The 13,572-nt window shown below is 51.7% G+C and overlaps 1 protein-coding gene across 4 annotated transcripts in view; it reads left to right on the top strand.

Moving 5' to 3' along the window:
* B3GNTL1 (UDP-GlcNAc:betaGal beta-1,3-N-acetylglucosaminyltransferase like 1) overlaps window positions 1–13,572 on the top strand; it is a 134,357-nt gene that overhangs the window by 105,151 nt on the left and 15,634 nt on the right. For all 4 annotated transcript variants that reach the window (XM_046676430.1, XM_046676429.1, XM_046676431.1 and 1 more), the window contains 2 exons: window positions 1,113–1,208; window positions 7,792–7,916. In XM_046676430.1, the coding sequence (XP_046532386.1) occupies window positions 1,113–1,208; window positions 7,792–7,916 (221 nt within the window). The remainder of the gene's footprint in view (window positions 1–1,112; window positions 1,209–7,791; window positions 7,917–13,572) is intronic.

Below are 13,572 nucleotides of genomic sequence, written 5' to 3'. Positions count from 1 at the left end.
GACAGAAGGACTTGGGGTGGAATGAGCGTTATCCCGACAGAAGGGCCCGGGGTGGAATGAGCGTTATCCCGACAGAAGGACTCCGGGTGGAATGAGGGTTATCCTGACAGAAGGACTCCGGGTGGAATGAGGGTTATCCTGACAGAAGGACTCCGGGTGGAATGAGGGTTATCCCGACAGAAGGACTCGGGCTGGAATGAGCGTTATCTCAACAGAAGGACTTGGGGTGGAATGAGCGTTATCCCGAAAGAAGGGCCCGGGGTGGAATGAGCGTTATCCTGACAGAAGGACTCCGGGTGGAATGAGGGTTATCCTGACAGAAGGACTCCGGGTGGAATGAGGGTTATCCTGACAGAAGGACTCCGGGTGGAATGAGGGTTATCCCGACAGAAGGACTCGGGCTGGAATGAGCGTTATCTCGACAGAAGGACTTGGGGTGGAATGAGCGTTATCCCGACAGAAGGACTCGGGGTGGAATGAGCGTTATCCCGACAGAAGGACTTGGGGTGGAATGAGCGTTATCCCAACAGAAGGATTCGGGGTGGAATGAGCGTTATCCCGACAAGGACTCGGGTGGAATGACCGTTATCCCGCCAGAAGGACTCGGGCTGGAATGAGCGTTATCCTGACAAAGGACTCGGGGTGGAATGAGCGTTATCCCGACAGAAGGACTCGGGGTGGAATGAGCGTTATCCCGACAGAAGGACTAGGGGTGGAATGAGGGTTATCCCGACAGAAGGACTCCGGGTGGAATGAGCGTTATCCCGACAGAAGGACTCCGGGTGGAATGAGCGTTATCCCGACAGAAGGACTCGGGTAGAATGAGCGTTATCCCTCCAGAAGGACTCGGGGTGGAATGAGCGTTATCCCGAAAGAAGGGCCCGGGGTTGGCTGGATTTGTCCACTGATTTCCTCTTGGCCCCTCCCCCTTCTGTTCTCTGGTGGCCGGACTCCGTTGATCTGGCTGTAATATCTCATGAATCGTTGCATCTACCGAGAGGGGACCTCGAAATCGCTGGTTGCTCTCTGAATGACACTCTGTGGGAAATAAATTGCACACTGTGTGCCCAGCTGTTCTTCTCTGTTAATTCTTCCATATTAATTGCTTGTAGGTGTTCACCTCCCATGGCCCCACTGTCGTCATGCCCACCTGGTTCTGCTCTCGAGCGTGGTTTTCCCATGTGGGCCCCTTTGACGAGGGCGGGCAGGTAAGTGTGGGTCCCGTTGTGGATTCCCCTTCTGGGGTGGGAGGAGGCGCTGTCACCTCCTCTGTGGGTCCCCGCACCCAGCCCTACCCCGTGGGCACTTCCGGGGTCCCGGGATTTGGAGATGGCCTTCCGTGAAGGTCTTCCCAGCACTTCTCCTGCCCTGCCGTGCTGAGCTGCCCAGAGAGCACTGTGTTTGTTTTGCAGAAAGCAGGGGATTTCTGTGTGAAGGCTGAGGACGCCTGAGTCGCACCTGCCCTGGCCCAGGCCCCAGGTTACCTCATCCTAGTCTGAAAGCTTTTTGTGGGAAAGGGTAGAATGTGGACGGTGTCGGCTGTGCTGCCTCTGGGTGACAGCAGGAGAGGAGCAACCCATCCTTCCCTGTGGGGGAGGCAGCCCCTGGGCATTGGTGTCCAGACTGAGCCTGGCTCCTTCCTCTGCACCCTCACCCTCGTGTGGGGCTGTCTCCTGCAGGAGCTCAGCTCACCCTGGTCTCTAGCCTCTGGCCTAGGAGTGGGGACCCAGCCGCTGACCTGCCCACTCTTCCCTCGCCAGACAGTCTTAGAGTCCCCACTCCTGCTCCCGATTAAAATCTAGTTCTTAGGGTCAATTAGTTTATTTTCCCATGAGCCCCCTTAGATTGGCTTTGAGAACTTGAGGTCTGGTCCCCATGGGGGGAGACGGTGCACTGGGCCTGTCGAGGCCCCTCAAGCCTTCGCTGTTTTGACTTCTGATGAGGGCCCGTGGCCCCCCCCACTGCTGGGCCAGGGCCAGGAGGGAGCCTGGATGCACAAAGGCCAACAGAGGGTCTAGGCCAAGGCCCCAGGGCAGGTGGTGAGGGCCCAGGCCACAAGCTGTGGGTGTTGACTCAGGCCCAGGCTCGACCACCTGCCCTGGGGCCTTGGCCACAGCCTTTCTCACTCTGAGCCTCATTCCATCCTCTTGACAGCAGGGTCAACTGTTCACCAACTGCATAGGAGCCACATGGACCCTTGGCTCCGGGCCGACCCCCTCCCTGATCCCACTCACATCCCTCTACCCCACCACTCCCTCCCTGCCTGTTGTTCACACAGCCTCATTTGGAGGGAGAGGCTGGCCGCTCTGCCGTCCCCCACACTGCCTTGGCCAGACAGCCCCTCACAGCCACCCGGACACGCCCCCCAGGAGTTTATAAACAAGATCTCCTGAGAGACCAGCCATCAGTGTCTGCGCCAGGGGCTGGCCGCCCAGCGGGTCTGCCACCATGCCAGGCTGTCACTAGCAAGGTCACACAGCCCTTGCGGCCCAGGATTGGCCCAAGCAAGGAGCGTTTCTGCCGTGGGCCTACTGCGCTCCTCCTGTCTCTGGCCGAGGTCACGCCTGGTGGACATGTGATTGCCCCGTTCCCAATTGACCTTCCCCTCTCCCCATGCAGCTGGGATGGGAGGCCTGGTCATTCTCTTGGAGGAGTCACAACTCACAATTTTAGCCTGTCGGGCACCATCTTGTGTTCCTGTTTCTCCCCAAATACATATGAGTGGAGAGAGCTTGTGCACGTGTGGCACCACCCTGCACCCAGAGATCCAGCCCCCACCCCAGGGACCCCCGCTTCACCAGGGGCTGCAGGGGCCAAGGCTTTGTTTTCCAGGTGGGGTGGCCTCTCAGCTTGCTTTCTCCCTGAAAGTAAGACAACAACGTGGGCAAAGGGACACCCCAGCAAGGCTCCCTAACTCCAAGCAGGTGCCACGAAAACCACTGCTCTTATTGGAGCTGAATCCAAGGACCTGCTGCTCATGGTCTCCTGCAGAAATGGTCACCAGGAGACATTCCATGAGAGACACTGCTTTAAGGATTTGATGCATCCTTAGATTCGGAAGCATGTCAGGACTCAGCTCAAGTTAATTCTGCCTGGAGAGGAAGCTCCTGGAGGAAAAAAAGGTGTATTCCCTCCTTTTGTACTAGGGCTCAGGGACCAAGGACCAGAGATCAGGGGCCAGAGACCAGAGACCAGGGATGAAGGACCAGGGAGCAGAGATCAGGGATCAGGCACCAGGACCAGGGCTGTGATGGGGTCATAGCTGGAGCAGGTGAGGGCTTGGGGCGTGAGGAGGCATGTCACAGATGGCAGCAGAGTTCACCGTCAGGACGAGGACGTGAAGTGTTCCCATGGTTCCTTCAGGCCCTCTCCAAAGAAACAGGCTGAGCTGAACAGTTGTTCATGGTGTGCCCTGTGAGGTGGACACTGGCGCCCTGAGAGCTGGGCCTGGGTGTGGGCACCGCCCCTCAACTCCTCCCTGGCCTTAGGGAGGCATCGAGGTCCCTCCAAGGCCTGTGCAGAACCACGGCTGTGTTTCGTGCCCTGTGGAGAGAAGGGTGCGTGCCCGAAGCAGGGAACAGTCAATGTCCAGGTGATGCAGCAGGGGTCCGGGTGGCAGCAGGATTCGGAGGATGAGCTGGCTGTGGGGCGTGGGAACGGTGTTCGCGAGCCACAGGGCAGGACGGGTTTCTGGCGGGAAACGCACTCGCAGAGGCAGCGTGCGGAGGTGAGTCTGAGACTCGGAGGTGGTGTGATGGTGGCGAGGACGGCCTCCAGCCGTGGTAAACAGCCTCAGCTGCTGGGCCCCCAGGAGGCAGCCCTTCAGGCCCTTAAACAGGAAGAAAAGTTTTGTAGATTCAGAATGCAGCTCCGCTGAGGGCAGGCCTGGCCTGGGCGGGTCGGCCTGGAGGGGGCTGTCACTGCCGCAGGGGGACGGGTGGCCAGGAAGGACGGCCGCCCAGCACAACAGAGCTCCCAGACGAGCTTTCGAGTCTGCTGGGAAGCAGCCCAGGCCTGGAATTGCAGCACAAGGGTGCTTGCTGGTTTTATGCGTTTCCACCCCAGGCGTGGTGGCCCGTCCTCGGCCGTCTTCCAGTGGCTGGTGTCTGTCCCTCCAGGGGCAGCTTTCTGGCCGGAGTTCTGTGGCTTCTCGTTATGTTTTAATTTGCGTTTCCAACATGACTAACGATGCTGAGCAATTTTTCATGTGCCGATTGGCTACTTGTGTGTTATTTTGTGGGGTGTCCAGATCTTATGCCCACTTTTAAGGGGGTTGTTTTTATTGTTGAATTGTTGGTGTTCTTTGCTGGGTATGTGGGGTGGGTGTTTTCTCCCATTTTGGTCTCTGAGATTTCCCCTCACTTCCACTTGTCCTGCTCGTCCCACATTCTGTCCTGAGGACTTGGGAACGGTAGGATTTTGTCCACTTCATCCCGCCCACCTCGCGAGTCTGTGCTGGTCCCCCCACCCTGAAGGCCCTGACCTTCTTCATGGGTACAGACCTCCTACAAGGCCGCACGCTCAGCCAGCCAGAGCCGGAAGCCGTCACCTGCCCTTGTGTTTTAAATTTCTCTTGGCATTGAAAGAGGTCTCTATCTTGGTCTAGAGGTGTCTCTATCCATCCTGGGCATTCTTCTGAAAGCTTTTCTACTCTGCCTTTTTTCAGTTTTTAAAGGTATTTTGACTCCCACCCATTGTCTATACAACAACCAACGAGCTCATTCTATTTCCCTCTTTCCCATCTCATCCATGTTTTGCTGCATGATTTCCACTTGTGTCAGAAGATAAACATTCGTAGAGGCGTGTCCCACCCAGTCCCTCTCTTTGTGGCCCTAAGACTCTGGTTACATGCTGGCTGGATTCTCTATGACCATCTTCCATTTCAACAACTTTCTCTGTAACCCTTTTTACTTCTTTGATTATATAATTTTTATTTTCTTATTTATTTTCCTACATTTCTTCAGTGTCCTTAGTTTTATTCAAATCTGTTTTCCTTTGAGGACCTTGTAATTTAGTCTTCATCTCTCATATAATTTTCTCTTTTTCCTCTATTTCTTTTTTGAGTTTAGCCAACCCTCTTTTATTTAAGAGGTTTATTGGGGTATAATTCGCATACCATACGATTCACCTGTTACAACGTGCAGCTCAGTGTATTTTAGAAATTCGCAGGGAAGTACGACCATCACCACGATCTGATGTTAGAACCGTTTTGTCCCAAAGGAAGCCCCACGCCGTGAGAGTTGCGTCGTCCCCGGGTGGCTGAGCGCTCCCCTGCTGTCTTCAGGCCTCGTGCACATCTGCCTGTTTGGCACTGAGTCTCTGGCTTGAGAGGGGCCTCCTCGAGTTCTGCACCATGTTCTGTGAATGTGCGGTTTCGTATGGAGGACTGTCCTCACGCGTCAGCTGCCCCATGGCTTGGGGTTTGGTGGTTGCTCTTGTTTTGGGGGAGGGTTGGGTTTGCATCCACGGAAGTGTTTGGTCTTCTGTTCTTCTGACACGGGCTCCGTGTGGGTAAATACGTCCGCCTGTGCGTTCTCGGCACTGTCAGGCAGTCCGCACGACTCCTGACTCGTGCCGCCCCCTCCGTCCCTGCAGTGAAGTGCAGCGGCTTTCCTGGAGTGTGTTGGGAGGGGCCGGGAGGAGGGGTGGTGTCTCCTGTCCTCCAGGAGCCTGGGGTCCCTTGTCACCAGGCCTTGGGGGTGCTCCTGCCCTGCCCAGCCACCTTCTCACCCACCGGGACCCCCTGTGCACCGGGGGCATGTCCCTCCCGGGGTGACTCCAGCTTAGAGCTCCCGTGTTCCCCCCGCAGCGTGGACACCCCGTCTCCATGGGGTATTTTCTCTCAGTTACCCACACCTTCCTTGACTCTCCAGGCCGCGTGGCCTTTTTCCTCCCATTGCAGCCTCTGGTGCAGTTTCCAGCCAGTCAGGGGATCAGGGGAGCTGGACTCTTCATGAAATGAACCGGCGCCTGTCAGGGAGCTGGTTGCTGGCACTGGGGCACTGGCCAGGTGGCGAGGGCGCTAAGTGGGACAGACCCCTTCACCTGCAGGAGCAGCAGTGCCCGTGCCTCCTCTAAATAAATCCTCACTTTTCTTTTTGCCAGAAATAAGGAAACTCGGAGGATTGAGTTCTTCCAGGTCATGAGAGGAGAGAACATCTTTCTCTCTTTCCTAAACCCATGAAGTGCTCAGGGTTAGTGTGCTCTTTAAAGGTGCCCTTGAAAGTGCAGAAAGTTGGAAAAAAGAAAAATACAGAAATCACCGTGAGCCCATCACTCACAACTGCTTTGAGCTGCGTCTGTGTTCACTGTGGACAAGCTTCAGCAGAGCTGCGACACAGTTTTGAAACTTGATCTCCAACGTAGTGTTTTGTTGTAGATGTTTTCACATCGTCATGGTCTTTGTAAAAGCCACTTCAGCTACTGCACGGTACTCCACTGAGTCACTGTGCGCTGGTCTGCGAAGCCCCGGATGCTGGCAACGAGACGTCCGCTCCATGTCCTCGCAGGACCGCCCTGCGATGGTGGGGTTTGTGCTGGGGCCTTTTCCCGGGTGAGCCCTCTCTGCCTGGCTCCCGTGAGGGTGACCTTCCAATCTCGGCTCACACGCCCAGAGGTTGGCGGTGGCTTATAAAATGACAGGGCAGACAACTTGGGCGCTAACCTCAGCGTTTCAGGGCTGACTTTGAGAATGAGTCAGGAACCTCGCGAGTCCGCTGCCCCAGGGGCGGTGCTCAGGCAGTGTCCGGGCCTGACCAGGAAGCCGTGGCTCTATTCTGAATCGTCTTCGGCCCAGGAGCAGCAGACAAGCTGTGTTGGTATCGCTGACCCTGCAAACAGGCCCGGCCTGGGCCTCGGGAGCTGGCGAGGAGGTGCCATCCCACAAGGGTCCCGTCTCGCCGCAGGGTGACTGGGCCAGGCTCTGTGCCGCCTTCCTCTTGGAAACGGCCGGCCTGGAGAGCCAGGGAGCCAGGGTTAAGGAGCTGTGGCTTTGTTGGAAGCGGCTGTGGCCCTGGCACTGCCGTGTCTGAACCAAGCTCGGGGTTGGAGAGCTGGCCAAGGAGGCAGCACAGGCCGGTCAGTGAGCGATGGCCACGACACTGTCAGAAGACCAGCCTTTGCCTGGAGTGATGCATCCTGGCGACGTTGAGGCCAGGCACTAGCCGTCAATGGCTCCACCTGCTGGACTCACCTCAGCGGCTGCTGCTGGGAGCCAGGGGAGAGCATGGCTCAGACCCTTCTGCTCACTCGATTGTCGCTTTGAATGTAAGAAAGTTTGGGGGAGCTGACTCGCTGTCTGTTCTCAAGGCTGAGACAGGCTGGCCTGAGGGGCAGCAGGGCGGCCGCAGGCCCCGATGCCCGGCCCTGATGAGCGGAGGGCGGGCTGCCCCTTTGTTGTCTTCTCTAGACTCGGGGAGGGGGCCTGAGCTCTCACGGGACAGGAGCACCCATGTAAAGCTCTGCGGGCCCCGTCGGAGCCAAGCCCCTGTTGGCGGGTGCTTCTCAAGCTGGAGGCCGCGAGCAAGGGTCACGTGGGGCTTCTCTCGGCCCCTTTGGCACCGTCTTGTCTCGTATGGTCACTCTTGCCCAGCAACATCCATGTGCTGGTGGCGCTGGCATGTCACTCATGCACTGAAGCCCCGTGTATCGAGCTGGACGGCCTAGGACCCCAGGCGGATTTCCGTCTCCGGTCACCTGAGTTAGAGTGCACACAGAGCGCATGGGGCACGGGTGCATTTCCGCTGTGAGCAGAGACGCCGCGACAGTTGATGCTTCTCCTCCTGCCTGCAGGGTGTGCCCGAGGACCTGCTCTTCTTCTACAGCCACCTCAGGAAGGGCGGCGGGGTCGTCCGAGTGGACCAGAGCCTCCTCATCTACCGCTACCACCCGAAGGCGGCCACACACTCTGTCCTCGAGTACGTAGGTCCCAAGGCTCCAGACGCTGGGGGCCGGCCGAGGTCCAGGCCAGGGTCGGGGGCAGACAGGTGACCAGGCTGAGTCTCTGCCCCAAGGCAGGAAATCCAGAAGTATGGGGGGGCCTTCGTGGAAGGAGGTCATCTCCGGGTCTGAGGACCAGGGTCCCCAGGGTGGGGCCAAGTATCTCTTCTCACAGTTTTAAAGTGAGGTAGAATCCAGTGTGGCTGTCCTTGAAGTCTTGCTCTCGCTTGCTTTGAGCTGAGAGGACTCTCACGGTGAGCCCTGCACACCTCTGACTTGATGGCGGGGGCTGGGGACAACTCCCCCCCCCCCAACGAGGGGAGGGCAGCCATGGACAGCAGTTAAGCCACACCCCCTACTTGGGGCAGCACAGGGAGGCCATGCACTCCCTCTCTCCCTCTTTTCGTCAGGCACAGCCCAGGGGTCCCTCAGGCTCCGAGGCTGCCGGCCTGAGCCACTGTGGCTGGGTGTGCGTTAGGCTGACTGCTGGGGACGGGCAGGAGAGGTGGGGAAATGCAGCAAGAGTGATGGAGAGTTAGTTTGAACTGTGCATGCGTGTGCGTGTGTGTGCGTCTCTGTGTGCATGCGTGTGCAGGTGCATGTGCATTTTACATTTTTCTCACAACTACAAGTGTGTGTTCCCCGTGGTGTCTCGCTGCCATAACACTGTTCACTTTGGGGAATGGGGAGGAATGGGCCTCAGACAGGACTGTTGGTAGCGGATGCTCTGAACGTAAAGAGCTTGACACAGGATGTGTACTGGTGTTTCGGAAGGATTGGCGACTCTGTTCTTCCCCCAGAGGGCATGAGCTTTGCTGGAAGGTGTGGCTTCTCAACTGGGATCCTCTGTCCTGGGAGGGCTGATGTCCACTTACATGGAGGGTGCCATGTCCACTGTCACAACAGGTGTGATGCCATTTGTCATGTGTGGGGGTCCCAGATCCCAGCATCCATATCAACTTGGGAGGTCCTTTAACTCTGGCGCTTGTGTTGTTCAACATTAAAACTTAGCTTCTTTGTTTCCAGCTTTAAGCAAAAGGATGTGATTTCTCTTGTTGTTCGTTAAATCTGAATTTTGGTAGAAGAGCTCTCGTGGAACATTGTTGTTTGGGCATTTGTGTCATGAACCTGAGTCAATGCAAGTGCGATTTGCACACATGGCGAAAAGGTCATTTCGCAGGAGGATATAACAATCCTGAATGTTTTTACCCCAATCACAGAATTTCAAGATACATGAAGCAAAAACTGACAGAAATAAAGGGAGAAATAGACAAATCCACAATTGCAGTTGGAGATTTTAACTTCTGTTTCAGAAATTGATAGAACTAGGGGTAATCTGTACTAACCAACTTGACCTAACTGACATTTACAGAACGCTACACTCAGTGGCAGAGTCACCATTCTTTTAAAGTGCTAGATAGACAATAGTTTGGACCACAAAACAAATCTGAATAAATTTCAAATGATTGAAATCATGCAGGGTATGTTTTATGACCACACAGAATTAAATTAGAAATCAGTAAGACATGTTGAAAATCCAAAATATTTGGAAATTAAGCAACCAAGCGGAAAAAAATCACAAAAGAAATTCCAAAAATATTTAATTCAATGACAATTAAAATGATATGTCAAAATTTGTGGAATTTAGATAAAACAGAGTTTACAGTAAAATTGTATGGCTTTAAAAGCTCATAAGAGAAGAAACTAAGCAATTATCTAAGTCTCCAGTTTTAAAAGTTACTAAAGTAATATCAAAATAAACACAAAGTAAATAAAATGAAAGAAATGAAAAGTGAAAGATGCTGAAATTGAAAATGGACAGTCAATAGAAAAATACCAGCAAAACCGAGAATTGATTGTTTGAAATAAAATTGTCAAACCTCTAGCAAGATTAACTTAAAACAGAAAAGAAAATACACATTACCAATATATTGAGAATGAAAGAAGAGACATCACTGTGGATCCTACAGATACTTAAACTATAAATAGAAATTAGATTAGTAATTTTAAAACTTTCCATAAAGAAAAGTCAAGCCAGATGGCTTTACTGATGTATCCTATCGAAGATTTAAGGAAGAAGTAATACCAACCTTACAGAAATTCATTCAGAAAACAGAAGAGGAGAAGGATCTTCTGGTGCTGGGAGGGAGGCCCCCGTTCACTCCATGAGCCCAGCTTGACTCTGATACCAAACTGCTGCAAGAACATTCCAGAAAATAAAATTGCAGACCAAAATCCCTTGTCAAAGTAGATGTAAAGTCATTCACAAAATACTGCCAAACAAATATGATACACGTCAGGCCTCAATTTTTAAAAAAAGAAAAAAAAATTACCAAATCAAATTCACAAGTATACATGAAAGGATAATGTATCATGGATACAAGTCAGGTTCAAAAGTCAAAACTCAATTCGTATGATTTACTGCACTGACAGGATAAAGGAGGAAAGTCAGGTGATCAACCCAATGGAGGCAGAAAAAACATTTGACAAAATTCAATACCCATTACTAATTTTTAAAAAAATCTCAGCAAACTGGAAGGAGACATTCTCAATCTGATAATAGCTACACAAACCTCCAGCTAACCCCACACTTAATAGTTCAAGACTGAACGCTTTCCCTCTTCTTTTTTTTTTAGATTGGCCCTGAGCCAACATCTGTTGCCAATCATTTTCTTCTTTTTTCTTCTTCTCCCCAAAGCCCCCCTGTACATAGTTGTATATATTGTAGTTGTGGTCCTTCTGGTTGTGGCACGTGGGACACCGCCTCGGCATGGCCTGACGAGCAGTGCCGTGTCCGTGCCCAGGATCCACACGGGTGAAACCCTGGGCCGCCGCAGCGGAGCACATGAACTTAACCACTTGGCCATGGTGCCGGCCCAGCTTTCCCTCTTAAGATCAGGGGTCAGCAAGGTGAAAGCTCACGACTTCCGTTCAATGTTGTGACAGAGGTGAGCACAGTAAGACAAGAAGAAGAAAAGATACAAGCATTAGAAAGTGGAAATAAAACTGTCCTCGTTTGTAGACAGCATGATTGTGTTTCATAGGAAATCAGAAGCAATAATTTAGCAAGTTTCCAGGACCCAAGTTCAGGATATATATATTTACAGACACACACACACATACTCTATAGACTTGCAATGAACAATTTAAATATGAAGTTTTAGGGCCTGGCCCGTGGCCAAGTGGTTAAGTTCATGTGCTCCCCTTCAGCGGCCCAGGGTTTTGCCAGTTCGGATCCTGGGTATGGACATGGCACCTGCTCGCTGGGCCATGTTGAGGCAGCATCCCGCATGCCACAGCTGGAGGGACCCACAGCTAGAATATACAGCTGTGTACTGGGGGGATTTGGGGAGAAAAAGCAGAAGAAAAGAAAAGATTGGCAGCAGTTCTTAGCTCAGGTACCAATCTTTAAAAAAATAAAAATGCAGCTTTAAAAAAATGTATGATGGCATCAAAAATAAAACTTATGGGTAAATTTAACAAGGTATGTATAGCCTCTAAAAATCACAAAACATTGCTGAGAGAAACGAAATAAAATTATTACATAGATGGGAGATGTACCACATTCGTGGATTGGATGACTCAGTATTGTTGATGTCAGTTCTCCCCCAAACTGATCTGTAGATTCCATGTGATCCTAATGAAACTGATCATCTGATTCTGAAATTCACGTGGGAAATCAAAGGACCCAGAATGGCCTAATCACCTTGAAAAGAACAAAATTTGAGGACTCGCAGTGCCCAATTTTAAGACTTCCTCTGAAGGTATAGCAATCAGGAGAGTGTATCAATACATAGAGACAGACAAAGAGATCAATGAGACAGAGTCCAGAAATAGACACACAATTATACACCCCACTGATTTTCAACCACGTCTCCAAGGGCATTCAATGGGAAAAGAGAAATATTTTCAACAAACAGAAAACTGGATATACTTATGGGGAAAAAAGGAATCTCACATCATATAGAAAAATTAATTCGAGATGGATCTAAGATATAAATATAGAAGCAGCTAAAATAGAAAGCTTTAAAAGAAAACACTTCAGGGAATATCTTCACAACTTTGGGACAGGGAAAAATTTATTAGCAAGGACACAAGAATCATTTAAAAATTGATAAATTGGACTTCATCAAAATTTGAAACTTTTGCTCATAAAACTTTTACTCATTAGGAAAATAAGTAGGCAAACCAGACTGGGAGAAAATATTCACAGTCCATATGTCTGACAGAGGACCAGTATGGAGGGCATACTCCACCACCTAGTAATAAAAAGACAATCTAATAACAATAGGCAAAATACTTTAACCAACACTTCACAAAGCAATAATATATAACCGGCCAATGAGCACATGAAAAAGTGCTTATTGTTCCCGTTAGAGAAATGCAAATTACACCCGCTACACACCCACTAGAAAGATTAAAATTACTGTCTGGCAATTCCACGTGGTGGTGAGGATGTGGCACTCCGGGACTCTCATGCACTGTTCTTGGGCGTGCAAATGGTACATCCTCTTTGGAAAACTGTTTGGCACTTTTTATTAATTAAATTGACCCCTGGCCTGTGAGCCAGCAATTCCATGTCTAGGTGTTTATGCAAGAGAAATGAAAACATTGCTCAACACATCACTACTGATAATAGCCAAGAACCAGGAACAACCCAAGTGTCATCAACAGGTGATGGATACACAGAGTTTGCTGTAATGGAGCGATCCTCAGCATTAAAGGAAACAAGCTACTGATGCTTGTAAGAATGTGCGTTAATGTCAAAAAATGGTGAAGAAAAGAAACCAGACACAGAAGCATGCAGACTGTGGGATTCCCCTTAGGTAACGTCTCTGGCAGGCAGAACTGGTCCACGGTGGTAGGAGCTGGAACCCTGGTTTCTCTGGGGAGCAGGCACAGGGGCTCTTTCTGGGTGATGGAAATACTCTGCATGTTGACGGGGTGGGTTACATGGGTACATTTGTCATAAGCCACCGACCCGCACGCACACTTAGATCCTTGCACTTCACTCTATGTTTTAAATTATACCTTTGCTAAAATTTTGTAAATGTCTGGTGCTTCTTCAACAAAGTAGCCCCTCCCCCACCATACTGGAGTTGGAAACTCTGGGTGAATAAAGTACTACGGTGGTTGTCTGAGCAGAGATCTGCAGGGCTATGAAACGCCAGGACATCTGCAGCCATCCACGGGGCAGTGGGATGCCGGGATCTGCAACCTTCTGCAGGGCTGTGGGACGCTGGGGTCCGGAATCTTCCTCAGGGCTGTGGGACACCAGGGTCTGGAATCTTCGACAGGGCTGTGAGACACCGGGACATCCAGAATCTTCTGCAGGGCTGTGAAACGCCGGGATCCAGAATCTTCGACAGGGCTGTGAGATGCCGGGACATCCAGAATCTTCTGCAGGGCTGTGAAACGCTGGGATCCAGAATCTTCTGCAGGGCTGTGAGATGCTGCGGAGGTTCTTATGTCCCCAGCTTGAGATCCTATGAAGCCGGTTAAAGTTAAGGGACTTTCTGTATGACTGTGGTGGTGACCACAGCGCCCTCCAACCTGTGGTGTGACTGTGGTGGTGACCACGGCGCCCTCCAACCTGTAGTGTGACTGTGGTGGTGACCACGGCGCCCTCCAGCC

The sequence above is a fragment of the Equus quagga genome, chromosome 11 (assembly GCF_021613505.1).
Source record: "Equus quagga isolate Etosha38 chromosome 11, UCLA_HA_Equagga_1.0, whole genome shotgun sequence".
Classification (NCBI taxonomy): Eukaryota; Metazoa; Chordata; class Mammalia; order Perissodactyla; family Equidae; genus Equus; species Equus quagga.
Note: the sequence above shows the minus strand (reverse complement) of the source record. Positions and strands in the feature narration are given on the sequence as shown.